Genomic DNA, 27,894 nt, shown 5'->3' with positions numbered 1-27,894 from the left:
AAAAAACTACATTTTATAGAGCCCCGCTCGCCTGCCCAATGAACCCTTCGAGGAACAACAACAACTGCAATTATCTTAAAGCGTTCTTTAATATTTAAAGTTATATAATAGGGTAAACAATTAAAGAGCGTCCTCATTTGTTACAAAAAACAAACATTGAAATCAATTTTTTTTTTATAAACTTATCTTTTAACTTAATGTAGGGAATGCAACTTTGGAAAGAGATACAATTCAAAAGATGTACACAATTTACTGGCAATGGAACACTTTTTGGTAACTTTTTTTTTAAGTTAAAAAAACCGTAAAAGGTTTTCTGAAAATTACAATATTTTCTTCCATTTATTTATAATGGAACACATTTTTGGTAATATTTTTCAGTTAAAAAGAACCTCCTACAAGGTTTTTAAAAATTACATTAATTTCTCATTTTTAATATTTCACTCCAACTCTTTAGATTTTTTTTCAGTTAAAAAAACCCTTCAAAGGCTTTAAAAAATTGCACAATTTTCTCCTATTTATATTTTTTAATATTTCTGGAGCACGAATAAGTTTGTTTTTCTTAAACTTTGACCACAGACTTTTTTGCATTTGGTAGCGATTATATCTTTAAGGTATTTATATTTAAAATGAATGCTAGGAGAAGGCAAAGCATGGAGATTCTAGGAAAAACTTTTGGCTTAAGCTACTATCTACACAAAAAACAAAAAGGAAAAGCTATCAAATCTCCCCTTGAGTTACTCAACTCTTTGAAAAAACGTCAAACAGACCCTGCAAATCGTGCTCTTTCAGTGCAATAACCAACATGATCAGTCCGCCGAGGAGAATACCCAATATTTGTATAATAATACCCTTTACATCTGTGGCCATTTCCGGATTGTGGGCCACACTCATCGTGGGCACCAGATCGGCAAAGGCTATGTACAGGAAGGAACCAGCCGTGGCTGCATAAATCCATTGGGTCATCCCATCACCGATGCCGGCAATAAACAAACCCACGGACATGCCCACAAAGCTGAGCACTGAGCTCACAATATTCATGTAGATCGCTCTGCGCATAGACACGCCAGTTTGGAGGAGCAGTGCAAAGTCGCCCAGCTCGTGGGGCAACTCGTGGCAGAGGACGGCAAAGGCTGTGGCAAAGCCTGTGACTGGATCCGTGGCAAATGCCGCACCAATGGCCAGGCCATCGGTAAGATTGTGCAGGCCATCGCCAATGATCACCATAAAGGCCACCGGAGTGAGTGGGCGTTCGGGTGTCTTCTCATCCAGCTTGGCCTCCTGCAGCATTACATTGAGTTCGCGTGGCGCTGGGAGATCGGGTAGTTCCTGTTGCTTTGTGTGATTGTGATTGTGACTATGACCATGTCCATGGCTGTGTCCGTGTCCTGACTTCTCTCCCTTGAGCATGGGAATCAAATTCTCCAGCATGTACATAAAAAGAGCTGCCAGGAAGGTGCAACCGCAGAGCAAAGCTGCCTCGTTGCTATGCTTGTGATCCGATTCCAAGGGATTGATGCCAGTCACCTCCTCTTCATGTTTTTCCTCCGTGAAAAGAGCATGAGGGAGCAAGTGCATCAAAGCATCGCCCGCCAAAGTGCCCACGGCTATGGAAACCAGAAACTTGAGTATCTCCTGGTAGGCAGCTGTCTTCATCAAAGGAACTAAAAGAATTCCCAGCAAGCCGCAGGCGGAGAGAATTATCATGGAGATACTGGCGGCTATCCAAGCTGGAAATAAAATTGGAAATTAAAGGATGAAGGGAATGAAAGGATTCTAAGGACACTTACCATACCAAATCTTCTGCTTCTTTTCCTCAAGATCACTGGACTTTGGAGCCGGTTGCTTGCAAACTCCATTATCGATTTGAGCCAGCAAAGCAGGACAGAGTTTCATGAAGGCTCGCGGGGTTATCCTAACCGAGTTGATGAATTGATTATATTCCTCCTCGGAGTTGTGAATGGTATCAACGGAGACTACACCCTCCTTGTTGATCAGTTTTCGATAGGCTGTGTTCTTGTGCAGATCATTGTGATCTACTAAAAGGGATAGCAAGGACTTGGGCGATAAGCAGGCAGCCACGGGATCTGAAAATTAGAATATAAAATGAATTAGATAGAATCAAATATTCTTATTTAGAATTCCCGATTCAGTTCTACTTTCCCAGTTGTTCTGGGTTTCTTTTGGGTAAATCCATTGGTTATGGGGAATTTTCTCCAGACCCTTAGAATGCCTTTTGTTTACCTTTTTCAGGCATTGGCAGTTTACCAATTACATTTCTCGCCTGCCGGCACGTTGTCTTTCCCACCAGTTGATTGTTATCCAATTTGCATGTGCGAATTCGTCATAAAGTCAGTACTCAGTCGTCGTCGGTTTAGTGTTAACTTTATATGGGACATCGTTGTAATGACTGTGTGCACTTCAATTAACTGTAAATCTCAGTGAAGAAAAAATAACAAACGAAAGAATTGAGGCCTGTTTGTTTCTCATTCTGTCTTGTATCTGTTTCATTTGTTGTTGTTTTGGATTTCCGCATCCATAACGCGTTCGTTTATCGTGTTATCGCCCTGTTTTCGTCGTGACAATGATCTTTCCTACCTAGTGATTTACGGGTACATTTACGACCCAAAAGTAGAGAGAGATATTGTACAGGTACATCTGATAATGCATCTATATATATTGATGATAATTTATGCGACAAGGCCACGGCCACAGACGGAACTTCCTATCAGGCAAATGAGATGGGAGAATGGGATGGCATAATTGAATTGATCATAGACCGCCGTCGCCATTCGCTGGTCGCCTTGCACTTGGAAATCGGCCAATCGAGGCCCGGCTTTAGCTATTTATATTTTCATTCTGTTGCGACGACGCCATTCTACCGACCTCAATGGGTATTGTCCCATCAGGTATATAGTGAGTGCTTTATCATATTTGCACGCTTATAATTGCCATTCAAGTAAGCCATAATCCATGTATTCTTGGAATTTCTCAGCTTTTGCGGATACTTGATATCTGTGTCTGAGAAAGATCTAGCCTACTGTTTATGACTCTGTTGTCTCTGTTTTTCTTGAGCTATCTTAGGCATCGGTAAATAAATAATATGGCCAGCACCTAGGCGGAGTCCCTACCATAAAGATAATGGCGGGACATCTGTAAAATATAGAGATTATGGTCTGGACACACACTCACCACTGCTTTCCCTTGGATGCCTATGTCTGGGGTCATGTATTTCCAGGAATTCCGGTATCTCTGGCCCTGACTCTGACTTTGTCAAATTGCTTGTGGAAATTTCAACTTCCAAAGGTTCCTCATCGGTGGAGTTGGCGCGTGTCGGCTCCTCCAGGAAGTTACTGGTTATATTAGAGCTGTCATTGATAACCTTGGCATATCCTTCCGGTCGATGCTCTTCGAGGGAGTGCGAGGGTTCAAATTGAATTTGACCCAAGTTCAAGCTGAACATCAAATGCTCAAGACCCTGGAATGGGGATGTTTAGAAGAATTTTATTAGCATTTCAGAATTCATTAATGTGCAATTAGTAAAAAGGTCTGTTTCTTGGAAATAAGATTTGTTTTCATATATTTTTATTCTGATTACAGACAAGCTGTTTGTTTTTAACGTGAATGTACATATGTTTGTACCTTTCATTGCCTTCGTGGCTGGATTTACTCATTCATAATATTGGTTTAAAATGTATTTTTAACTCTGCAGCGAGGCATAACATAAGCTTAAATGTGACTCAGAGATTTAATGTATGTTTTGGTATTTGTTTATTATATTATATAACATTACCCCATATTAGTGCTTTTATTTGCTATTCCCTGTTATTATTTATACTCTTTTCAACCTTGAACATGGTCAAGTGTCACAGTAATTTTCAACAATAACAATCATTTTTCCCACAAAGATCCTCCTCGAAGTTGCTGGAGATGCAAGGGCAGCTTTATTATGATTTATTTATTAGCTCAACCGTTTCGAAGACCAACTGTCAGCTGTTTTTAGTCAGAGATTGTCCCAAAAACCTCAATTGAATGAAAATCTTAACTTTCCCGCCCACAACAATTCTCACACTCACAATTCTCCGCTAATTTGTCAAAAGGAACTCAAACTCAATCTCATCTATCAGAGATAATTACTTGATTTACTTGTCAACGTGCCAAAGCAATTATATTTACATCTGAATTCATTGTGTTTATTGCATTCTATTTGTATTTTTTGCAATTTTTTGCTGTAGGAGTAAGCTGGGGGGTTGGGGAAAGGCCCAGATAATTGCCTTGATAGACACCTGTCGCCGGTGATGAGTAGATCCAAGGCATTCCCTTAACCGAGATCAGGATAGGAGAATTAGCATATGAACAAACATTAGGCTGCCACGCGCTGGCATAAACAAAAAACCAAACTAATTATTATGGAGCCCATGAAGTCGTCGCCGCCAAATCACGATTTTACTTTCATTCAGCGAAAAATGTGCTATATATACTATGTAACTGGAGATTGGGATATTAGAATCATAATAGAATAACAGGCTGGTGGCGGGTGGCGGTCTAGCACCTCCAATGTTAGTATGCCGAGTGCGTAAATAGTAAAATCACTTTAGTAACTTTGCCATTTAAATGGACACGGCGTATTGCGTAGCCTGTACGCATGAGTAATGTCAATTGGCTCAGTCAGTCGTCAGTCTGTCTGTCTGTCTGTCCATAATTTTCGAGTCCACAAGCATAGCGATCGTGTTGGGTTTGTTGCGAAAGTTATAGAGAGGGCTATATGACAGGTTTCATAGTCAGCTGTGGTTCCTCATTAGGAGAAAGAATCTTATCAACGGTCTAATCTCTTAATCTTGAGATGATACAATAGGGGGAGGCTGCAACGACATCCATGTGGATGCTCTCGAGTCGCTATTATATATCACAATGTACGTTTGTCTGGATTTTGATTAAATTTATGATAATGCCAGCAATAAAGACTACGCTCCGTCGGCTATCATCATATGAGTTCCAAACAAGACGACGACGAGAGCTTCTCCGGGTTATAAAAAAAATTGCCCCGCGCGTTTATAAAGATTACAACCTTTTAAGAGTGACGCGATTATGGCTCTTAAAAAGTGTATTGTTTGCCAACTTGGCCAGAACAACACACCGAGACTAAACACTTTCACAATACAACAAATATTTGATTAACTTCAATTTATATAAGCCTCTGTCCCCTTTGTTTTTGTTGTTGTTGCTGCCCTCCCCAAAAAATAAAATAAAGACAAACTCACTAATTTTTTGCCATAACATTAAACCGCAAAAGCTTTGTCCATGTTTACCTGTGCTCAAATTACTCTTCGTGTGTGTGTGTTTACAAGGCTAGTTCGATGGTTTATTGGTTATTACCTCAAAGTTGATTGTCCCGCCGTTGCCGTATTTTTGAAATATCTGGGTTAGATACTTATTATATTCCGTGGATGCTTGCACGGTTCCGAAAGAGCAGCACAGGCTTAGGAGGCTTAAGATGCCTAACACTTGCCTTTTGGCCATCTTAGCAAAAGAACTGAACACTCGATTGTGGTATGATTTTTAATATTTATTTATTTATATCATTTCCCGGAGGTTCCTTCGGCGTTTTCCAGAGGGTTTTTACTTTCTTTCGAGTTTTTAGACACTTTTCACAGACTTGAGCTATCCGTACCGCTGCAGCCCAGTACCGATCCCGTTCAACGGTCTTTTGAAATGACAGTTTCGCCCACGCAACGTTTTTATACGACTTTCGGCGAGAGCGTTCTCCTTTCTCGCTCGATCTCTCTTTCTCTCTCTCCACCTGTGTGCCGGTTGCCTTACTCTGCGCACTCGCTGTAAACTTAACTACGATTCGCACAGCGTATGAGCTTAAAAAAGCTTTTGCGGACTAAGGAACCGTTAAAAATAGAGTTTGAAATACCTCTGAGCTGAATATAATCGAACTTGGGATGTTTATCGTTAGAAAATATATCGAAAAAGCTCAATATCATATCGAAAATATCGCAAATTTCGATAAATTTATATCAATGTTTAAATTTCAGAAAATTAAGATACAGAAATGATCAAAAAATATCGGTAAAGTGTATTTATTTGGCTTCTTTTGATTATATTGATTTAATGTATCGCCCATTTATCGCAATATATCGATTTGTATATCGACTTCATCCCCTTGCTAATCCAGTTTAAAATACATTTTATTCAATAACAAATAACACCATTCGATTGCTATATTTAGTTGGTTTATTATTAACGTTTCTTATACAAAACAAATTCGATTTATACATTCCGCAAAAGTTGCTTCAATAATAATTATTACTTACTAAATTAGCTCCTAGTTACGTGTATAATGTGTAAAAATTGGTTCGCAATTTTGTATACTAGACATGTGTCTTCTCTTCTTTTGTTGCTGCTGTGTTGCTGACGAGGAACTCTTTCTTGGGTGAAATATACAACAATTGTAATATAAAAGCAAATATTAATAATAAAAGTTAAGCAGGGAGTTGTTCTCTTCCCGCCAGAATGCATTTGAGTTATTTACAATAACACTTTTGTAATGTTGTGCGTAGGTTTTTTCGAATTTCAATTGCTAAGCCTATCTTATTTGTAAATTGAGACTTAGGCTAACTACAAGGTATTCCCCTCGACGACTGCATTGATCGAGGCATCCGCAGAAGGCACTCCTCTATCTCACGAGTCCCTGCTGGGTCCTAGTCGAACTTCTCCTGGTTGGGCATACAGATGAAAAACTTGGAGCACCACAGGTTAATTGCCTGTGAGGTGTCCGCCAGCCACTTGACCGGGTTGTGGATGGTCAGATAGTAGACTGGAATGCCGGACAAGATGATAATCGTGCCGATGCCCACCTCATAGGGGGACTGCGAGCAGGAGGAGATCACCAGGAACAGGCAGACAATCAGGTAGATAATGGGCAGTGCCAGGCTAACCTTGATGGGCCTCTCCGTCTTGGGCTGTTTGTAGCGCAGCCACAGTAGCCCGGACACCGAGATGAGCGTGAACAGGGCCTCCACGTAGCTCACATAATTGATTAGCACATAGATGTCCTTGATGAACAGGAGGAGCAGAGTGATCACGCCCTGAAGAAGAGATTATTAAAGAGTTAAATTAAGGATAAGAGAGATAGGGTTTCTTTTAATGACTTACCAGGAATATCAGCGACGGCACTGGCGTCAGGCAATTGACATTAATCAGTGAAATGGCCGCCGGCAAATGTCCGTTCCTTGCTCCTACAAAAAATAGTCGCGAGGAGGCAAAGATCGCTCCATTCAGGGAACCAAAGGTGGAGCAAGCCACGGCAAAGGGCATTATCCAGGAAAGGTAGCCCAGCATCTTGTCGCCAAAGGTGACAGCCACTGCATCCGAAGACAGAATCTCATCCGGCGACAGCACCGAAAAGTAACCTATATTTGTGATCATGTAAATAATTGTAACCACAGGCATGGAGATGCAGATGGCTTTGGGTAGATTCCGGTATGGATCCTTTAGTTCCTCGGTCACAAAGTTCAGGTAATTCCAGCCGGAGTACGAAAACAGACCGCTGTAGAAGGCTAAAGCAATGTAACCAGGTGTCTGCAGACTTCCGGAAAATGGTTGATCCCAGTGCTCTGTATTCCCATCCAGCAGCCACCAGACACCGGCACCGACAATCACCAGCAGGGCAAGCACCTTGGTGCCGGTGAAAATGTCCGTCACACGTGTCACCCACTTGACGTTGTAGCAGTTGATAACGGTCAGCACACCTTAGGAGGAGCAAAGATCGAACAATTAGTCAGTGCATTTTCACTTTGATTATCAACGGATCTTACATATCATGGCAGCCGCCAGCAGCTGAACTGCTTCGATGGGCGCCTCGCAGGAGGGCCAGAAGGGTTTCAGCAGATACTGGGCAAAGGTCAGGGCAGTGATGGCATTACCCGTGGGCACCAGGATCAGCAGGGCCACCCACAGATAGAGGAAGGCAGGCAGGGGACCAAATGCAATGCCAATATAGGCGTAATCTCCTCCGGACTTCGGGATCATTGTACCTGCAAAGGGATAAATTTCAGCATTAGCTTCAATCTTCTTAGTATGATAAGAGTAGTGTCAATGTTTTGACGGTTACACAGTTACATGCTGCTTATAATGTGAGGTCTTTATATCGGTAACACATTTATCTTAATTTTATGAATCTTTAAATAAGAGAAAGATAATGTAAGAGCCGTTCTCTCGCTATGAGCCAAGTAAATATTGCCAAACTGATAAGCGTGACATAGTTCCGTCCATTTTAGAAATATTTGCCTATTTATCGAGGGTTGCTTAAACAATTAGTGGTCATTTTGGACAGATTAGATGGCATTTGTGCTAACTAAGTTTATATGGAAGAAATAATCACTTTAAATAACAAATTCCCACAGCTTAACTAAGAGGTGATAATTTTTAAGAGTTTATGAGTATCAAAAAATTATACTACAAATAAAAATGTAACTAATTTATTTATTTTTTATATAATATAGTTAGTCTTTAATATTTTATAAAACATATAATGTCTTGATCACTATTTTAAACCTTTTGAGAAATCATAAGCATACCTCTCGCTATTCTTAGACTTCGCACCCAAAAATTATGTAAATTTACGTCTGTCGACAAATTTATGGTAATTAGTGTCTGCCAGGTTTTGAATTCAAGAAAACGTGTTTTCTTTGATAAAGAAGTACTAAGTAAAGATGACGTAAAAAAGAGAACAAGCTAATCATATAAATTCTCTTCCGCAGATCTTCAACTCTTTCAAAAGAGAGTTAACCTTGTAGCCCTTGAACTGAGGGGTTAATTTCTGGTTGTTTAACCTTGAAAGTTGAATTAAAAAAGGGTTGAAAATTCCACCTAAATAGGTAAAGCAAATACAGCATACCGAATTACCACTGTATATAAACAGATCAATGCTAATTCTTTGATAATTGACTGTTTTGGTTGGTTGTTCTTCCTAACAGATCCATCAGATTCCCCTCTTTCATTCATCACTGGGAACTGATTTTGTTTATTAAGATAGTCATTCTGCCCCTTGAAGAGGGCATCTTGATGGGCCCCTAGCTAATTTCCATGCTTAAATCTGCTGTCTCCAGGGTAATTGTCTGGAGTACAATGGCTAATCTCAACAGATTCACTTGGGGGGAGAGCCAATTCAAAGTTCATAGTGATTTTCCGTTTAATTTTGTCTTAGATCTGAGCCGATTTTAATTGGAACGAAGCGGATTATTCTTGGTTTTCTCCCTACAAAAATTAGTGACAACAAAATGCTGGATGGTTATTTTTAGATTTACCAGGGGAACATATGTTATTCTGTGTAGAAGATCAGTTTAAAGTTAAAGAAAGGGTGCAATATATAACTTTTTAAGTGTATTTAAACTCAAAATTAAAAAAATATATTCAAGGTTTTAAAAGAAGAAAATAATAATCTTTAGATTTAAAAGGACTCTTTAGAAATGAGCTTAAAGCTGTACAAATATTTATTCTTATCCTGGACTGTCTCCAATTATATTTGATTAATATCCTTACGTAAACTTCTTTTAATTTCAAATAAATATTCTTATATTTCTCTCTGTGCATGACAATCTCTTTTAGATTTGCAGATAATCTCAGGCCTTAACCTCTTTATCTTGGAATTGCAGATTTTCCTCCGACCCAAGCACTTTTGTGGAATGCTCTCAGAGCTCTTGTTCTAGTTCTTTTTCCCCTTTATTTTTAGCTTTGCTTGCCACAGGTGCTTCAAGCTTGTCTTACACCTATGTAAACAACCTCCCCCGCCTCCCATATGCGCCATATGCTGACCCATGAAGTGCTGTCATCAGCCAGAAGCAATAACTGCCAGCGCCGCACAAGTTTGTTGACACTGGGCGTGGGCTCATTATCGACTGGGAATGTATTCCCAAAAAAAAAAAAATCGTATATTCCACAAGTGACCCCTTTTACATGGCCCATTACTCACCCAGTTCCGCGTAGCAAAGGGCGCCCACCATGCTGAGGACACCGCAGAGGACCCAGACGATGAGCGATTGACCAATAGAACCAGAGAATTTGAGGACACCCTTGGGGCTGACAAAGATGCCGGAGCCCACGATGACGCCAACAATGATGGCCACTCCATCCAGAAGGCCAATCTGTTTCTTCAGTTTGACACCGGAACCCTGGCTGCCGCTGTCTGCCGTGGAGTTGTTGGGCTCCGCCGGCGGAACCTCAAAGACCTGGCGGGGAATCAGGGAGTCGCTGGCCTGAACGCGAGCCATATTTTTGGGATATTGTTGAGCGAGGATCAAGGATCTGGTATTTATTTTAATATATTTTTTATTGTTTATTTATTGATACAGGTTTTTAGTTAAGTTCATTGCTTGTAGCTTTGATATTTGGGCACTTTTTGTGTTTTTATTTTTGGTGATATTTAGGTTGATCCTGGCTCTCCTTTCAAGGTTCTCACTTTACAGATTTGCTTCTCTGAATTTTTATTTATTTTTTTATATTTTATCTTGGTTTAAACATTGGTTTTGTCTTGAGTTTGTTGTATATTTTTTATCAGCGTTCTCTCTGTGCCAGCGTGGAGCTTCGTATACAGTTCAGTTCGGTTCAGTCCACATGGTTTTTCTGTTGTTTTTTTTCCGCCGCTTTCAATGCTCACTTATTCACACACACTCTGCCCTGAAGGGTGGAACAACACATACACTATATCAATATATCCAAAGATAAGCTGTAGGAACACACGTGGTTTTATAGAGTTCGATGGAGAGGCATCTTCGGGAACTTTGCGTTACGGAAAAACGTGTCTCTGAATTTTTCTTTTCGAACAAAATATCACCAAAGCGAACCGACCGCTCGCCACACGCTCTGAGTTGAAACTAAGTTTGGAATATATTTTTTACCCCTCTATATGGAGCGCTGTCTGTCTGCTGTCGCCGTCGCTGCCGGCGTCGCCTCAACTTGGGCTTTGCATTTGCCGTTTTTTTTTTTTATTATTTGGGTTTCTTTTATTTTACTTCATTTTATGGACGGACAGCAGCTGCTCTCTCGCGCTCTTACCTGTCGCCCCGCATGAGTGTTACCTGTATAAGGAGCGCTCACACACTTTCCACGGCGGCATCCGCATGATGCAAGAAGCCGCAAACATTTCGCTAGAAAGAAGTTTGTGGCCAAAAATAAAGCACGTGTAGCCGGCTAAGAGAAACTCCCCGTCCAGAGATATAAATATCGCTCTTAAAGTGGTTTCTCTTACACCTTAGTCATTGACCTTTTGCAGTCAGTGTGTGCTGGCGGTGTCCAAATGGAATTCATATTCTGGCAGCTGATAATCTTCTAGCAACTTTGTTGTCATTTTATTCAAACTAGGGCCAAGGCATGTGCCAAAAACTATTAGCTATCTGGTATTAATAGATCTGTAATTCCAAGCGATGTGACATTTATTGCAAGTGAAACTTGCCACAAGCTATTAACGGTTGGAAAAGATTGCTCTGCAAGTGCATTTATCCGATAAATAGAGGAAAAATGTACTTATTTTATGCTATATTTGATCGTGTAAAAATATATATTTATTGACATTTAAATATAGATTTTCTACTTGCAAAATTGCAGATTTTGATCGAGGTTTTAACGTGGACATTAATTTTTCTTGTCAATATAAAATTTTTAAAGAACCATAGAATATATTGAAAAAATTTTTAAAGATCTTATTAATGTCTATTAAAAAAGATTATTAAACTACTAAACATTATTTTTAAATTATAATGTTAATATAATCTTAAATTGCTTTCATATGTCTCCTAATCGCTCTTAACCAATACCCACTGTCTCTACCTTGCTTGTTTCCGGTTAGGTTCATTTTTGAAATATAGGAAGTCTGCGATAAGAAGCCCTAATCTTACTATAACTTTGATTTATAAAGCTGCCAGACATATCAGTGAATCAAATGTCAATTAATTTTACTGTCTGAGGCATAAGGGCCCCAAGGGCTAACCACAGTTGCAGAGATTAACCGACTTTTGATGGAGTGTGTAGCCACCTCTTGGGTAATCCACTCTATAAGGCTTCCTTCCCAGCCTAATCGTGCCTCTTTTGTTGCGCATTTGACGGCAATTTACTCCCAATGGATTCGGATTCGGTGGTCTCATTAATGTGTGTGTGTGTGTGTGCTATAGAGGAGCGACTTTTTGTTAGACACTTGAGCAGATTATCATCATGAAATATTCAGAGATAGTTCCTCGCAGGGAGAACGCGAGCGGGGGCCAGATGCCATTGCCAGGCGCGTGCATTTGACATTTCAAACTGTGATAATTCAATTGTGTGAATCGTGAACCTTTAGTGTCCGCCCGGCTATATGGATTAGCTTCCAAGCGTCTCCCGCCCTCTGGGGTCGCCATAAAAAATAATACAAATAATAAACAAAACAAGTGTGTAGCGCCTCTGCATCGCCGGTTCAGTAGCTCCGCTCTCGGATCAGCTTAGCTGGGATCCGTGGAGCTCCTCCTCCGCTGTCGGTAATCTAATTGTAAAAGACACAAACACACACACGGGGTGCTGGTTATCCATAGTGGTGTCCAACCACTGTGGTTCGGCGGCGGATCCGTTCGGGCCCCCGTTTGCGGTTGATTAACTGTGATTTCGTGTGACTTTTATAGTTGCCTCGGAGCTGCGGGATATCAGCTTTTATACCCTTACTTGGGGGTAGTGTGACTTTCAGATAATAGTTTACATGTGATATCATAAAAAGCATGCAAAGTATAGCCAGTTTTAAGTTATTATCATGTGAGGAATTTCGAATTTACTAATAAAGCAGTTTGCTTTTATTCAAAATCAATATAATATTTACTTTTCAGTAGAATTTATGTAATATTTAATTGTAATAAAAGGATATATTGTTGTTCAATATCAAAATGACTTAAAAAAGTTACTCTCCAAAGATAAATTCTTAAAAATAAACCTCCATAAGAAGTTAATCCTTCCTGGAAAAAGAGTATTCCCTTCGTTCTTTGTTATATTTTTAATTTTTGTAAGTTTAGCACAGCACACACCCACACACAACACACAAAATATATATTCAGATGGAAGGAGAAATATGATGGATCACTTCCATATGCAATTTTCGTTAATATTTCGGTGCTTTGCTTCCATCATATCATGCCACGAGTCAAGTGTTTTCATGATCATCCATTTAATCTTTATTTATAGTGTAAATGTAAATATGCACTTAAATTTTTCAATAAGAAACTTTGTAACTTTGTATTTTATTAATTAGGATTTGGTTTGAAATATCCTTGGTATTAATTCGTTTTGTATATTTTCACATTAAGAATATTACGTCTTTATCCGTTTTGAAATTTGTACCCTTTCACAGGGAGAACCGTAATCCATTCGCCGTGATAACCCGAAACAGACTGAGGACAGTCCTCACTTCCCCATCAAGCGGAATGCTCTTTCGAGCGAGAATAATGTTCCCAAAAAAAAAAAGCTTTAATAAAATAAATAAATAAATATGTAAATCAGAGCATTTGTTTTTATTTTTTAGAGACAATTGTTGGCCTTTGTGTGAGTGAGGGAACTGACAAACAAAAACATAAACAATTGTTTGTCTCTTTTTTGGAAAACGTTCTCAATACGCATGTTCCCTGTTTGCTAAGAGAACGAATCACCCAGAGACCAAAGAGAAGGCGCTGCAAGTTGCACTTGGAATGCACTTTTCTCTTGGTTACAATGGAGCTCAAAATAATAGCGTTTTGTTATAGATTCAGGACAAAATATGTACACTTCTAGGTGGTTTCTTTGATATACTAAGTAACTAACAAGGCAACAATTAAGTAATTATTGTATATAAAGCAGAAATTTGTTTTACAACAAAGAACAATCTTAAGGCACTTGCCCTGCTATTATTATTCCCTCTGCTGTTTCAGCTTTGTTTCTTCTATCTTTAGTCGGCTTCTGCCTCCCGCACACCCTTTCATTCGTCTGCAAATAGGACAAGTGGAACAGGACCACCCCTTGGGGTCGTTGCTCCTGGCTGTCGAGTCAAAAGAACTTAATTTTTGTATGTATTTCCTATATTTACATATACAGTATGTATGTATGTCCAACATTTAAAAGTCCTAACTAATCGCCCAGCGGTGGCACCCTGAATATCTTGGCCATTTGGTCCTCGGAGACCGTAAGCAGTAGGTTATCCTGTGGTCTGTAAACGAACTCGTAGATGTGGTAATGGTGACCCGTCAGCTTGAACTTGAGGGATCCCGTGCGAGCATCAAAGGCATTCAGGTTGCCCTGCGATGTGGCTGCCAATATGGTGTGGTCGTTCAGCCATTTTATGCTGAAAACAAACAAGAAATAAGGATCTAAGCTACATTTAATTTCACAAGATACTCACCGAAGGACACCATCGTTCTTATCTGGAGTCTCGCACACTGTTCGCAGCGATGTCTTGGCATAGTCCCAAATGGATATTTCTCCATCCAGCGATCCGCAGGCAAAGAGCTTGAGATCCGAGTTGGCGGGAGCAAAGGCCAGGCACTCCACGCCATGCTCCGACTGCACTGTGCTCACAGGACCATTGTTGGTGCAAAACAGGATCTTGCCTAAGGAGGAAATACTTCTTTACTTGGAATTCTTATCACAGATTCTTCATCAAACTCACCCGATCCCTCGGCGCAGATGTAGAACGGCGACTCCCTTTCGCAGGCCACCACAGCGTGCGTAATCTCACCAAAACCAAGGGGATGCTGCTCGTTGACCTCCATCAGCACCTGGCAGGTCTTCAGGTCCCATAGCTTCACATGCCCGTTCAGGTAGGCGGTGAACAGCTTCTTGCCGTCGCCACTCAGCTCCCCGGACTCGCAGCGCGACGATTGACCCGGCAGAATCTTGCAGTCGCCACCGGGAATGCGCCACACGTAGATGTCGCCGCTGTCGCTGCCGGCCAGAAGGATGTGCGCAGCCCGGTGCCAGAAAAGCCAGGACATGTCGCTCATGGAGTACTCCCAGACTTTGGTCAGAATTGGCCGCTCTTCACCCTGCTCGCTGACCTTGAAGGCGAACAACTCGCCGGCCATGTCGCCGGTAACCAAGTAGGCGCCGTCGTGGCTGAAGTGAGTTTCCGTGACGGTGTCCTTGTGCTCTGTGATCTCGTGCAGCACCTCCGCCGTGGTGGTGTCCCAGACATAGGCACGATCGTCCTCGCTGCCGGTCACCGCCCAGTTGTACGTCGGATGCAGGCTGCAGGCAAAGACCGGGGCCTTGTGCTGTCGGAAGGTGACCTCCGCCTGGTCGGTCAGGCGCGCTATGCGCTCCATGTCACGTCGCTCCTCCTCGTCATCTTCGTCGTCGTCATCGCCCAGTCCACCCAGGCGCTCCTCCAGCTGCTCCAGTGTCACCTCGTCGAACTCTTCATCCTCCCCTCCGTCCTCCAGTTCGATCTCCTCCAGAACCTCGTCGTCGCTGTACTCGATATCTGGGCGGTGCGGCGGCGTGTTGTCCTGCATCTTGACAGCTATTTGTTGTTAACTATTTGTTATTAGTTTAACAAAAGCCGCACGTGGCCGGAAAATAGTCTGGCAGCACCAGGTGATTCAAAGTGTGGCAACTTTGTCTTATTAGATAGGAAAATCTGGCAACGCCAATGTCTCGGTCTATCGTTGCCAGACTTTTTGGACTCGTGCTCCTGAGCATTTTAGTGTGCCCATTTTTGTGCCTCGTTAGCGGGAATTTTGAAAACAACAATTTCCAAAAACAGCAACTAAATTTAAATAATAAAAGTGGGACTAGTATTATTATAACTTATTTTTTTATATATATATTTTTTTTAATTTTTCAGCTTTGAAGCATTTTTTATTTTTTAATAGTTTTTCCTTTTAAAAAATTTTATAACTCATATAAAATTTAAAAATTTGATAATAGTAATATATATTATATTAAATTTTAAATAATTTTTTCTGTTTCAAAAGAAATACATTTTTTTAATAGTTTTTTCTTCTTAAAAAATGTTACTACCCCAATGAAATGATTCCACAAATTTGATATATTTTATTTTGTTGATGTTAATTGAATAAGGATATAACTTAATAAAATTATATTTACAATTTACAAAAATTTTTCAGCTTATTTTGTTTAAGGAACATTTTAAATTGTTTCTCAATTTAAACTTCATTCTTTCCAAATTTCTTTAAATAACTTTGTAATTGTTGTTCCAAAACCTTGACCCTATTTGCTATGGAGTCCATGGTGGGCAAGTCACCCAAGTCGCAGTCGTTGGGACATGAAGCAGCAGCCGACGATGCTGCTGCGATCCTTTTATTCAATTCATTTACATTTTGCCCTACGACTTCGTGGCGATCTGCTACTTTCTTTGCCAGGCTCGCAAGTCGATCTGAGAGCTGCGAGATATGTGCCTCCAGTTGACGCACTTTTTCAGGGTCTTTATTTTGATTCAACCTGTCGAGGCGCTGCAAAATCTGGTCCTTTTTCCTTTTAACCTCTTCATTGAACCAAGTTATTTCTTGTTGATCCTTCTCCTCCACTTTGCCAGCGGTGTCTTTTTTGCGGTCTCTGATATCCTGGGCCAACTGGGGTAAGGCAGTATCTTTTAGGTCCACCAGGTCCTCTTCCAATTTATTCATAACTGGTTTTAGGGTTTCGCCAACTTTGCTGCGGAAAGAAGGCTCACTTGTTTTGACGGATTTCTTAAGATCATCATGCTGTTTTTGATATTTTTCAAATATTTGTTTTACAGCCACCTGGTAAAGTTCATGATAAACGTGAAAGTTGCTATATTTCAGGTTGACATTTTTTAATGTCTTCTTTAAGTTTGCAATATCTTGCTTATGCTTCTCAGTATTGCTTGTTGCAGTTCTTGTATTTATTCCTGTAAATTTGTTATTTTCATTTTTTAAACTATCCACCAGTGTGTTGAGTTTTGATATGTCCACGGTTCTTTCTGATTCCAAGTCGCTAAGTTTATTAACTAGTTTACTCACATTCGAACTGAGGCCATCGATAAGAGTTTTAGTAGCCTGGATTCGGCTTACTTTTCTGCATTCTTGTTTCAGTTTTTCAATTTCTTTGGCCTCCAAGCCGAGCATGTTTTCCGTATGTGAAAGGGCTTTAGTTGATTTCTCCAGTTTTTCTCTTAAAGAGTTAACTTTCTCAGATACATCTTTCTGGGAGTTTTTAGTTTGCATATCCTTTAATGAATCTTCAATTAATTTCATTTTATTTTCCTCGTCACCGCAGCAGGTTTTTTCGGTTTTATCTCTTTTATGGTTTAGACCGTAAAGAGTTTTCTGTAACTGATTTTGTTGTTGAGAACAAGTGTCCTCTAAGGCTGTTACATTTTTAAGAAGATCCTTTAATGTAACATTCGATTGCGGTGGATTGAAATCTTTAAGATTACTTTGGAAATTATTTTGGAAACTTTTAAATTGAGCCGAACAATCTGGGCAACATTTTTCAGATGAATAAATGCCATTGGCAGTTCTTAGATGCTTCAATCTTCTGTTCAAATTGTGGAAATCAGACTCTATATCCGTGTAATCCTTTTTCTCGGAGGGTTTTTGAACCTGCATATCCTCTAGAATATCAATTCCATCATTTATGACTTCCATACGATCCCTAATCGATTTATATGGACAGCAGCTATGGCTGCTGTACTTCCCCAGCAATTTTTCGAAATCGGAAAATCTTTCACTAAGACTACTCATGTTGCGGATGCCATAAATTTCGTTGTGAACCCATCGATCGAAATCACTCGGAACTCTGCAAGAATCCTTGATATTTCCAACTGAACCACCTTTATTCTTATTTTTTGAGGTGGTTACTGGCTCAGGATTTAAGGATGAGGTTTCTTCATCTGAATAATCGTCGTCTAATATCGTTGTGTCGGTGGTCGTGGTCTCTGGGGGTTCATCATACAAAGGACACCAGCCTTGCCTCTTGCCAAAATTCACCATCATTTGCTGCCCGTGCTCACGCACCTCGGCTACGCCGAACAAATTGTCAAGGAGAAATAATTCGTGGACCTGACTTTCCCATTTCGCGACCAAGTTCCAATATGATCGTAATCCGTCCAGCGATAGGCCCTTCGGAAAGCATTCTCTGTATTTCTCCAAAGCAGCATCGATTGTCGCCTGGTTCTCTTCAAACTCATCCTCATCGGAAGGGGGATCAAATGTATCCCGGAGTTTATCGCAAGCCACGATCATCTTAACACAGAACTCGTACTCACCCAACTCTTGGGCAAAACTTGATTGGTATTTTTTTATGGCATTTTCGGTTGAAGCCCCCACAACTAGGAGTATAAGTCGGAGACCAACGGAAATCTGCATTATATAATAAAATAATTATAATTTATTTTAATTTACATTTTTCTGTAGAAAAGGTTTTAATTTGGAAATACAATTATTACTACACCTCTCTTTTTGGTTTCTATATAATTACACAGGTGGTAAATCTGTTCAAATGTTTTTTTTCGTAAGGGGAAGCTATTCTTTTGCTACTTTGAGGGGTTGCCTATTTACCATGACTTGACTGCTAACTTGGCTGCTTGATTTACATCTGATTGCTTCCATTCTTTGGAACCTATTGATAACTCGCCCCCAACTCCACCTTGGGCAACCTTTTCTAATTCAATTCGAAATGGCCTGGGTTCTTTGTTACCCTGTCCCTAGAGGGTCCGGTGCATTTATTATTCCTTCTTCCATGCACTTTGGTTGCCTTTCCCACGGTTCCTTCCGAACGTGTCCTGCGCGTGAGGAGCGCACGCATAACGTGCGTTCCCATGATCCCTCTCCACGTAGGGATATCTGCTGAAGAAGACCCTGAAAAAGAGGGGAGAAAAAAAAAAGGAAATGATTAGGGGAAACAATTCTAGGAGACCTCCTTACCTGCTGCCCTCGGTAATTGTAGAGGTTTTTATTGATAAGGTCTAGGATAAACAGTAACGGCCAAAAGAGAGATTTATGCCAATATGGGGGTAGAAAAGATACTCTTTCCTATTTACAGGTTATTCTTTTGTTTACTATATTCCGTTTTTAGACGTTACTTTTTTGGATTTTTGTTGATTTTGTTATATGCTTCTTTTCTTTTATATAAATATTTAAGAGTGGTTTTTGTTTGAAAGGGAATTCTTATTATAAATTACTGTATATATGCATTTTTATTCATTTTGAATATGAATTAAATGAATATCTATTGCTTTTACTCATTTTCCAATTTTAAAGGTTGGAATATTTCAAAAAAACAAAATGGTTTTTAAGTTAAGAATGTGGTTGTAGTTGTATTTCAAAGATACACATGTTATTTTACTTGTATTTCAAAGATACACATGTGATTTGACTTCTATTTCTTAAGATAAGAACCATTTACCATTTAAGATAAGAACCATTTTCCATTTAAGATAGGAACCCTATTACTGCTGACAAAATATCAAATTAACCAGCATAAGTCTGCTGTTCCGATATTCGTTACTTTCCATTCACTACAGCTATTTAAATAGCCCTGTTATCTGCTAAAGATTCCCTTCGTATATGCCGGGGCTGTGTCTACGATATTCGTCGTAGAAATCGTTCCCCGATTTTTGCTATGCGTAAATAGTCCCGCATCTGATTGACTTGGTCATGAACGGTCATTAAACTGCATTTCCAGAGGGGCGTGCTGCTGCCTCCACTCACTCGCTCCCTATGTACTACACGCGAGTCTCTGGATATCTGCATCCACATGTGTGTACTCCGTTTGTATGTATTTTTAATGTGCTGAATGCATGTTACATGGGCTCCACACTGGAAAGGGAACGAGGGATTCTTGTTTTGGGGTCCGCGAGATCGTTAAAAGTGAGCGAGAGCTGGGCCATGGCGATGGTGTGAGAGCAAGAGGTGCGGTGGCAGCGGACCCTAGAGAGGCTGCCGAACGTGCGTGTGGAAGAAGATTAAACGAAAACAAATCGCACCAAGAACAGAAAGGAAACGCCAAAGTCAAAAGACTTTTTAACGTCCAGTACACTCAAAGAAAATAGGAGTGTGAAGAAAATATACTGTGGTTTTCTAAAGAGAGCTAAGCAGGCTCCTGGATGTAGGCTATAGTTTTTGGCAAACCATTGAAGAAAATATATATATTTTTGTTCAATGAAGAATTGTCTGCTTTTACCTAGATCCTGTTAACATTTTCTCCCAGTGCACTCGGAACGAATGACCTGAAGTAAACACAAGATCGTGCGTGGCGGCGGCGGGACGGGGATAACGAAAAAAAAAGTGATAAACATAAAAATGGTTAGTAGCCCGGCGACGAGCTGAGATAACTGGAAAAGGGCCCAGGCGTACATAAATGCATGATAACAACAACACACACAAACCTAAACACACCGACACGAGGACGACGACTGCTGTGCGTGTGTGTGCGTACGCTTTGTTTATCTCTATTTACGCGGCAGCGGCGTCAACGTCAACGTCGGCCGCGAGTTGTATAAAATCCGGCGCGGCAGCGCTGGAAGAGTCAGTGCTCAAGGAAAACCGTTAACGATCACATCTCTCTCCTCATCTCAGCCGCCACTCTGCCACGCCCACTCAAGCTCTCGTTCCAGCGATTGTGAGGCGTGGGCGGCGAGTGAGGGAGGATCATCAGGCTGCAGCTTTAAACGCGCTCCAAGCGCAACCCCCCCACAACGTAGCGCCTTACGTCGCGCCACGTCGTAAACCTTGGTTGGTACAGAAGCTTTAAAGACCGCTTGGCTCCGCCGCAACGCCGCCTGGAGAGGATGGACAATGCGGAGGAGACAACAGGACCGGGCTGGAGGAAAGTGCAATGGTGACTTGGCGCGGGACACACACGCAAACCGAGGAGGTACACTTCAACGTTTGGACAGCGTCTCTCGCCCAAGGACAATACACCCCACAATTTTTATGTGCAATATTTTAACAGATTTGTTGTTGTTGGTTCCACGTTCCTAGAACGTAAGCTGTGATTGTTAATCTTTAATTGTTAAAAAACCCACTGTTATGTTTGACCTTCTCGTAGTTGTTATAACTAAAAATCAAAACTCCAGACTGCCACGTTACCGTTCTTACGTTACGTTTTGGTTAACAACAAAGTCGTTCGCGTCTTCCATTATCCTTAAGTGCAATGTTAGTTTGTAAGCAAAATAGTTTTTCCTTTGTTGAAATAAAACAGCTCTTCATTGGAAAGCTAACAAAAAAAAAACTCTGATTTGTTTTTTAATTTGTAAAATTTTTTGGGGATCTGGGGAAAATTAAGAAAAAATTCTACAAAAATAGTTTCCCTGGAAATTTATTTTTATTTTCAGCATTTACTGGATTTTCTTAAAACCTTAAACTTTTTTCATTTTTTGATGTATCCCCTTATAAATTTGTTTAAAAATTTTTAAATTGATCTTTTTTTTCGCGACTTGGCTAGAAAGATTGGCATGTTGATGCTGATCAAGAATATATTTGATTTTAGGGTCGGAAATGCCTCCTTCACTACGTAACAAACTTCTGACTAAAATTATGATACCCTGCAAATGGTATATTTAATAGAAATATAATATAGTAATATAAATAAAAATAAAAACAATAAGATAAGCTCACTTGAATATATTTATCCTTCAGCTCAGCTCCTGTTTCTCCTAAAAACCAAGCAATAAAATAAATAAATAAAATATTTATCTGTCTCTCCTAAAACGTGACCAATGAGTTGTTATCTAAACACTCAGATATGTACCCCTGACGGCAGTTTTCCTCACTATTTTCAACACGTTTTCCCAAAACCCAGCCAGATCTTTTTGGGTAACAGTAAACAGAAACCTCACACACATGTGTTCGGTGCCGTGGGAATGTCCCACATCTTGAAAGGATCTGTAGGCAGGACCTCCAGCTTGTTTACACAGGGCAGGACCACATGTTGAACATTCCCCGTTTTCTTCCCTCATAAATAATAAGAAATTCAAATAAGTTTTCATTGTTTATTTTAGTTTTTGTTAACAACAACAAATTTCTTTTCCAATACATAACAATTAAAACCCATTTTGGCAAAGCAAAAAAATGGGTTAATTGTTTGGAATACCTCCCGCCACCGCAGTGGTTACCCAATTTGCTTCTTTGGGAATTTCCAGAGAGTCGGAAAATCCCAGAAGCGCGCCGTCCTAGTCCGATGAAACCCAAAGTCGAAGTGCCCAAACTCTGGAGTACCCATCCCGCTGGAGAACCGAGCTCCAGTACACAGGTCCAGTGAAGTTGTCCCAAGCGAAAGTTGAAAAACCCCATTAGTGTTCAAGGTCGCGAATGTCCCAAGGAAGCTCCAGAGGATTAGTTCAGGCTTGAGCCCAACGGTCCAGGAAGTTCCACTCGATAGCGTAGGGTTCGCAGGCCTTGGGCTGGATGGAGGTCCAAAAGAAGGTGCCGGCATTGGTCCGAGCAAAGTGAACCGGAACGTAGTAGTCCTCCTGGTCCATGTGCTGCAGTTCACCGGAACCGTTCTCGTTGTAGACGATGACGGCATCCTCCTTGGCGCACTGCCGAATCTCGTCGAGCAGGCGGTTCTCCAGATGCTCGTTGGCCATGTTGTCCATGTCGTTGCTCAGCCACTCGAACTCGGACTCCTTCTCCTCGGAGGCAATGTAGGAGCTCCGCTTGGGCTGCTGCTCCTTCTTCAGGTTAAAGACATGCCCCAGAAGGGGCTTCAGTAGATTCTTGAGGCGGCGGGAGGGCGAAACCTTGGACTTGTACATGGTGTTGAAGTTCTTCTGCTTGCTGATGGTCGACATTTGGATTTTGTAGATATTTTTCTCGTTCTGTGAGTGCGTAAGATGCGTGCTGAGATGTGCTCGCTGCGACGTTCGGATGCTGTGTGATGCTCTCTCTAAGACCGGAGGCGCTATTTATACATTTTCGGGGGCTGTGAGCGATCCTGCAGCATCTCAGCCAATCACAGGCCTGGAAAGGCAGGCAGGTGCAAGGATCCGAAATTTCACACGTTCTTCGGTGGCAGCAGGTAGGTCCTGCAGGACCTGAGTCCCAAAATCCCGAGATCTTGTGCAAAGCGTGGGAATCTCGGGACCATTTCTCCTTCTTTCAAGACAATTATGATCCCCCGGAGGAATCCTTGGCGTGGGAACAGCACATTTCTGGCCTTCTCTCGTAGAGACCCATTATTGTTTTGGATTTCGGTTCGGATCGGATCCGATGGGTTCGGTTTGTTTTGCCAGTTCGTCAGAAATCTGTCGATCCTGTCGATCTTGTAACCCAAAAACCGGCTACATTCTAAGCCAAATTTATACAAAATCGTGCACTTTCATTCTTATTATGCTTATTGTTGGCCCGATTAGTGATGGCATTGCCGAAATGTCCTTTGAGGCACGATCTTCTGGGTTCTCACGTTCAGTTGGGCAATTGTTGGGTTTTTCGGTTAATATTTATTATGAACCTGCTAGTGGTTTTCGTGTCACGCCAGGGGGTTCCTCTCCTTGATCATCTCTAGTCTACAGTTTTTTGTGGCTACACCCATTCAATTAATTGGATGAGGGTTTTTTTGAATGTGAATGTATCGCATTTATAGCTCATTTATTGTGAGATGCGTTGATGGTTTGGCCTCACATTTATATTTATAGTTTGGGAGGGGGATCCCTAACTCGTGTTTAATTGCTCCTGGCATAGAAATATGATATTAAAAGTGTTATTATTTTGATTTGAGGGGATGAAACCAAGATGAGACTTGCTTTTGGTGAAGATATCAAGTTGGGAAACCGATTTCAATGTATAATATAATATTACAAATATTTTACATACGCTAATTTATTCAGTTTATTTCCATAAAAATATTTTCAAATTTAAATACATTTTCTATATATTTTAATTTATAATACATTTTATTAAAATTTATATTAATACCTTTTTTTTTATTTTTTAACTGTTTATTTACTATTTTTAATAATATTATTAAGACTCTAATATATTTTGAAATGTTAAACCTCGAAAATATAATTTTTGTATTTTATTTAATTTTTGTTAAATTATAGAGCTATCCTCACTAATGTGTAATGTGTCAAAAAATGTATTATTTATTACCATTAAATAAACATACAATTTTAAGGTTGTTATTTTTTATAATATAATATAAAATAATATAATAATTCATTATAAGTGGAGATTTCTGTAAAATAAAATATTTAAATATTTCCCCTAATATTTGCATTAATAATCGAATTATTTACAGATCTCCAACGAATTCTGAGAAATATTGTATGAATATTTTTTTATATATTAAATATTTAATATTGATTTACCAACCAAACAAAACTTAGAACTGCAGAAATATATGCTAATATTCAAATACTTCATTTTTTTTAATTAAATAAATGTATTTTATTATCTGCTTTTTACTTTAAATCCCTCTAAAGTGCAACTCATGAACCCAAACAAACCCTCGCTCAACTGTACCTAGATGTATGCTTTCAATAAGGAATCTGCATTAACTGCTATATAAGCCTGGACTATTTACATAATACACGCACAGCATTATGTACGAGTATTCCCCCTTTTTGAAACTGCCTGAAAGATCGAACTGATCCGTGCGGCCTTTTCGCATTTATTATTGAGATAGGATTGGCTTTGTTGTTGTTTGTTGCCTTGGCTCTGGATCTGCCGGCCCTTGTTTTTGTTTATCATCCCGGGGACCAGGCGACGCAGTCCCTTTCTACCTGTTCCGATGCAATTCGAGATTTATTTTGTCCAGGGCCCAACCCTAAGAAGGAGCGCAGAAAACGAAAATCAGAAATCGCCGCGGGACAACAGGTTTTCTCGGTTCCCTCCCTGAGCTTGATTTTTTTTCGAGTTTTTCGAATCCACAGGTTCCGAACAGGTTTAAATCAAAAGGGAACAGGTAAAGGTTTTAGTTTTTTCCAGTTAAGGTTCTTAGGGTCTTGCCTGGGAAGGAGGGAAGGGGTAAGAACGGTTTTTGGTTTACAAATTCTTGGAAAACCTTTAAGGAAATTACAATGACAAAGGGAAAGTTCTCGAATACGAGTTCCGAAATGAAATGCCAACAAGTTTTTCAATATTAATGCTATGTATTTATTCATACTCTTAAGCATAGATGGAAGACAGTGATTAAAGCTGGTTGTTTATGCATTTTAAGATTTCCACTTGGATCGTGGAGTTAAAGCTGATGCGGATGTTTAGAGACCGATTCCGGAGGAGTCTGGTTAAAGCTGTTCAGGATGTGGGATCTGGAGTTGGTCCAGTTCCGCGATCACAGTTGGACGAGCTCGGCTTCCAGTTGCTCATTGAGGGAGTTTTCCAACTCCTCATCGGAGGCGGGCTGAGGAAGGTCCTTTGGAACGGGAGCGGTGATGCTGGTGTTCTTTAGAGACTGGTGTCCCGAGGACTTGAAGATTTTGCAGGCCACCTTGAAGAGCTTCTTCACGGCCTTCTTGGGGGTGTAGGTCTTCTTCTGGCAGGCCACAGGGCTGTAGGTGGTGTTCAGCAGAGTTTCGTAGGCCATTTTTGCAGTTTATTTGAAGTCGTAGAGTTCAGTGGATCTTGACTGTTCAACGTTGCGATTGAATGTGATGTCCTCTTCGGAATGTCGCCTCGCTTTTATACCCAATCCTGGCGAAACCAACCCCTATTCGTGGCCAATCAGGTAGCGTCCTGGCGCAGGTGTTTCTCGGTTTCTCCAAATATGAGAGTCACGCATTCCCCGACTCTCGGCAGGTAGTTTCGGCTACGGTTTGGGTCCCTTTTTTCCTCGAGCGACCCTTGCACGTGTGGAAAGTGAGGCCTCCACGCTGATGATCCTAAATAAATCTCTCCCTTGGCCTCGTCGTGGGAGAGTATAATTTCAGTCGAATATTTATCGGACGATGCGGCAAGCATGCACAAACGAGAACCGAGGATCGTGGAGGGAGAATCGAGGAGCGAGGAAAAACCATCCCTTTTCATGGGTTCGGTTCAGTAATTTGAGTGGTTTGTTTGCGGAGGACTCGGCTCGAATTTATGCCTTGATTAGTTTTTGGCTATTAATTGTTAATAGGCTGACAGTGGAGGATAAAAGTGACAGACCCTCGTTGAACACATGTTGTCGAGAAATATTTACACGTCAACATTTCATTTTTTTGATAGGTACAGGTAGGTCTTAGGTATCCTTTGGAATACAGTGAAGAATCCATGGGATTGCTTAAAGATTTTTCTAGGTTTCTTGGCTGCTGCAAGTAGGGAGAGATTTTTCGGGAGATTTCTTATGGCGCAGGCTTCACTGTCTTCACACTTGTTTTTTGGTTGGGTTTTATTTTTTCGTAGGGGAAATATGTAAATTTCATTTCGTGTTGAAATTTAGATTGAAATAAAAATAGGAATAGTGTATTGTCCTAAAATTAGGGAAGGACAGTAGAGTGTTTGATATATTTTTTCTAATATATCCGAGGACAAATAAATAATATTTATTATTAATTCACTGCTGTTTGACTTGCAATTTTAAAGTTTAATATTATTATTGTTATATTAAATTATTTATTTAATTTTAATAAATATTATATTTAAGTTTATGACAATATTTCTTGCCAACTGGCAAATCATAAAGATTACCTATGCATTTTTGTATTGAAATTTAAAAGGCATTAACTATATTTCTCCGTGACAGTCTTCACTGTCCTCACACTTGTTCCTTTGGCTTGTCCCCTTCTTCTTACAGAAATAAAATTACATTTCGTTTCGTGTTGAAATTCAGATTTCGTCTCCTATTGAAATACTTGGTAATTGTAATTTTGGGAACCATTCCGTATTCCAGTCAAGTAGGATCTTGTCGTTGGCTAGGATCCTGTTCTATCCACTTGGGGGGTGAAAATCTATGGGATCTTGCATGTTTGTGGCTCGCTTAACTATTCCGCAGGCATAATTCCCCATAAACCCTTGAAGAATCAATTTTCGTGGCGTCTCAAGTGTAGTTGTCAGTGTCAGGTTTCGTGAAATCCAAGCGCCTGAATGAAGCCTGCATAAAATGCATAAAATCCCATTCCAAGCTAATTAGTTTCTGAACAAAGTGAAACCAAATATTGTGGATGGAATGGTAATAAAATTGTAATTTGTCTGGAATTTTTTATGGGAAAGGTTAAGGAGAGGATATAATAAATCTATATAAGAAATAAAATTAATACATAAATAAGGGGCTTATTCATTGCCATCTAATCCATAATGCTAAATTTCTGATAAAAATCCGCGCAAAAGAAATGCCTAAAGTACTTCAATTTTAAAGTAACACTTTCTTTCTTGCTTTTTTAAATGCATATTTAAACAAAGCACCAATCTTCGGTGGCTGCAAAAATCTTTAAAGTAAAATGTATAAATTAAAACAAATAGTTTTCTTTGTGTTAACCCAATTCCAGTTCCAATTGCTAACCAGCATTATCTATTTACTCCAACTGATGCTCAAATAGGAAACAATAAAATCACTGATTGGCATGCGGTTACCAGCATAGGAAGAATCCAATATAATTTCTAATTATTCAAACCAGAAGTGAAACCCAGAGAGGACACCTCCAATGAGCAATCTTTTTCTGAATTTTCCTCATGAAAGAAGGATTTTCCTTTCTGTTTCTGTGGAGATAAGGTACATCTACATATTTATATTAAGAAGATCTTATTCTTTAGCGTTTCTGTGGATAGAATTTACCAAGAGAAATAAATAAAGCAAGTTGAATTTCTTTTTCAGTATTTTATTTTGTTCTTATATCTAGAATTTTACATGGAAGACAATGATTCTTAGCCTAGGTACCTATTCGAAAGACCCTAACAAACAAACATGGAAGACAATGATTCGACTTAGACTAACCTAACAAGCTAATAAGACACAAGGGATCACAATGAGTTTACGTGTAGTAACGCTTGATTGTGACAATTGAAT

The 27,894-nt window shown here is 40.1% G+C and overlaps 7 protein-coding genes across 8 annotated transcripts in view; 1 reads left to right on the top strand and 6 right to left on the bottom strand.

The window, feature by feature from the left end:
• Positions 1-27,894, top strand: part of mRpL39 (mitochondrial ribosomal protein L39) — a 53,753-nt gene that overhangs the window by 1,392 nt on the left and 24,467 nt on the right. Inside the window, exon 5 of one of the 2 annotated variants that reach the window (XM_017164084.2) lies at positions 20-154. The exons of the other annotated variant lie outside the window; for it this stretch is intronic. Coding sequence (XP_017019573.1) covers positions 20-79 — 60 coding nt within the window. The 3' untranslated portion in view covers positions 80-154. Of the gene's footprint in view, positions 1-19; positions 155-27,894 lie in introns of those variants that run through there. 2 annotated transcript variants of the gene reach the window in all.
• On the bottom strand, positions 71-5,693 carry Zip71B (Zinc/iron regulated transporter-related protein 71B). The gene is made up of 4 exons (XM_017164110.3): positions 5,374-5,693; positions 3,190-3,475; positions 1,788-2,084; positions 71-1,727 (listed from the first exon to the last, which is right to left on the bottom strand). The coding sequence occupies exons 1-4, from the start codon at positions 5,515-5,517 to the stop codon at positions 739-741; spliced, it is 1,716 nt and encodes a 571-aa protein (XP_017019599.1). The 5' UTR covers positions 5,518-5,693; the 3' UTR covers positions 71-738.
• mnd (L-type amino acid transporter minidiscs) lies at positions 6,219-10,915 on the bottom strand. Its single transcript, XM_017164032.2, has 4 exons — positions 9,977-10,915; positions 7,821-8,039; positions 7,159-7,754; positions 6,219-7,091 (listed from the first exon to the last, which is right to left on the bottom strand). Exons 1-4 carry the CDS (start codon positions 10,272-10,274, stop codon positions 6,705-6,707), a joined length of 1,500 nt encoding a protein of 499 aa, XP_017019521.1. The 5' UTR covers positions 10,275-10,915; the 3' UTR covers positions 6,219-6,704.
• On the bottom strand, positions 14,049-15,591 carry LOC108072760 (angio-associated migratory cell protein). The gene is made up of 3 exons (XM_017164033.2): positions 14,654-15,591; positions 14,387-14,594; positions 14,049-14,329 (listed from the first exon to the last, which is right to left on the bottom strand). Exons 1-3 carry the CDS (start codon positions 15,495-15,497, stop codon positions 14,116-14,118), a joined length of 1,266 nt encoding a protein of 421 aa, XP_017019522.1. The 5' UTR covers positions 15,498-15,591; the 3' UTR covers positions 14,049-14,115.
• Positions 16,035-18,578, bottom strand: LOC108072662 (uncharacterized). Its single transcript, XM_017163897.3, has 2 exons — positions 18,528-18,578; positions 16,035-18,329 (listed from the first exon to the last, which is right to left on the bottom strand). Exons 1-2 carry the CDS (start codon positions 18,576-18,578, stop codon positions 16,152-16,154), a joined length of 2,229 nt encoding a protein of 742 aa, XP_017019386.1. The 3' UTR covers positions 16,035-16,151.
• Positions 22,310-22,822, bottom strand: Ocho (ocho). The gene has a single exon (XM_017163919.3). The coding sequence runs from the start codon at positions 22,760-22,762 to the stop codon at positions 22,310-22,312; it is 453 nt and encodes a 150-aa protein (XP_017019408.1). The 5' UTR covers positions 22,763-22,822.
• Positions 25,115-25,540, bottom strand: Brd (Bearded). Its single transcript, XM_017163925.2, has one exon. It carries the CDS (start codon positions 25,495-25,497, stop codon positions 25,246-25,248), a length of 252 nt encoding a protein of 83 aa, XP_017019414.1. The 5' UTR covers positions 25,498-25,540; the 3' UTR covers positions 25,115-25,245.

This window comes from Drosophila kikkawai, chromosome 3L (assembly GCF_030179895.1).
Source record: "Drosophila kikkawai strain 14028-0561.14 chromosome 3L, DkikHiC1v2, whole genome shotgun sequence".
NCBI classification, from domain to species: Eukaryota; Metazoa; Arthropoda; class Insecta; order Diptera; family Drosophilidae; genus Drosophila; species Drosophila kikkawai.
The sequence above is the reverse complement of the archived record's forward strand: the minus strand, read 5'-3'. Positions and strand labels throughout refer to the sequence as shown.

What these genes read in the sequence shown, in the direction of transcription:
- Zip71B (XM_017164110.3), bottom strand. Translation starts at nt 5,517, where the DNA reads ATGGCCAAAAGGCAAGTGTTAGGCATCTTAAGCCTCCTAAGCCTGTGC. An exon ending in GCGGGACAATCAACTTTGAG is followed by an intron (nt 3,476 to 5,373) that starts GTAATAACCAAT and finishes TCCCCATTCCAG; the next exon opens with GGTCTTGAGCATTTGATGTT. An exon ending in GAAGCAGAAGATTTGGTATG is followed by an intron (nt 1,728 to 1,787) that starts GTAAGTGTCCTT and finishes TTTTATTTCCAG; the next exon opens with CTTGGATAGCCGCCAGTATC.
- mnd (XM_017164032.2), bottom strand. Translation starts at nt 10,274, where the DNA reads ATGGCTCGCGTTCAGGCCAGCGACTCCCTGATTCCCCGCCAGGTCTTT. An exon ending in GCTGGCGGCTGCCATGATAT is followed by an intron (nt 7,755 to 7,820) that starts GTAAGATCCGTT and finishes GCTCCTCCTAAG; the next exon opens with GTGTGCTGACCGTTATCAAC. An exon ending in TGCCGTCGCTGATATTCCTG is followed by an intron (nt 7,092 to 7,158) that starts GTAAGTCATTAA and finishes TCTCTTCTTCAG; the next exon opens with GGCGTGATCACTCTGCTCCT.
- LOC108072760 (XM_017164033.2), bottom strand. Translation starts at nt 15,497, where the DNA reads ATGCAGGACAACACGCCGCCGCACCGCCCAGATATCGAGTACAGCGAC. An exon ending in CATCTGCGCCGAGGGATCGG is followed by an intron (nt 14,595 to 14,653) that starts GTGAGTTTGATG and finishes TTTCCTCCTTAG; the next exon opens with GCAAGATCCTGTTTTGCACC. An exon ending in AAGAACGATGGTGTCCTTCG is followed by an intron (nt 14,330 to 14,386) that starts GTGAGTATCTTG and finishes GTTTGTTTTCAG; the next exon opens with CATAAAATGGCTGAACGACC.
- LOC108072662 (XM_017163897.3), bottom strand. Translation starts at nt 18,578, where the DNA reads ATGGAAGCAATCAGATGTAAATCAAGCAGCCAAGTTAGCAGTCAAGTC. An exon ending in AAGTTAGCAGTCAAGTCATG is followed by an intron (nt 18,330 to 18,527) that starts GTAAATAGGCAA and finishes TATATAATGCAG; the next exon opens with ATTTCCGTTGGTCTCCGACT.
- Ocho (XM_017163919.3), bottom strand. Translation starts at nt 22,762, where the DNA reads ATGTCGACCATCAGCAAGCAGAAGAACTTCAACACCATGTACAAGTCC.
- Brd (XM_017163925.2), bottom strand. Translation starts at nt 25,497, where the DNA reads ATGGCCTACGAAACTCTGCTGAACACCACCTACAGCCCTGTGGCCTGC.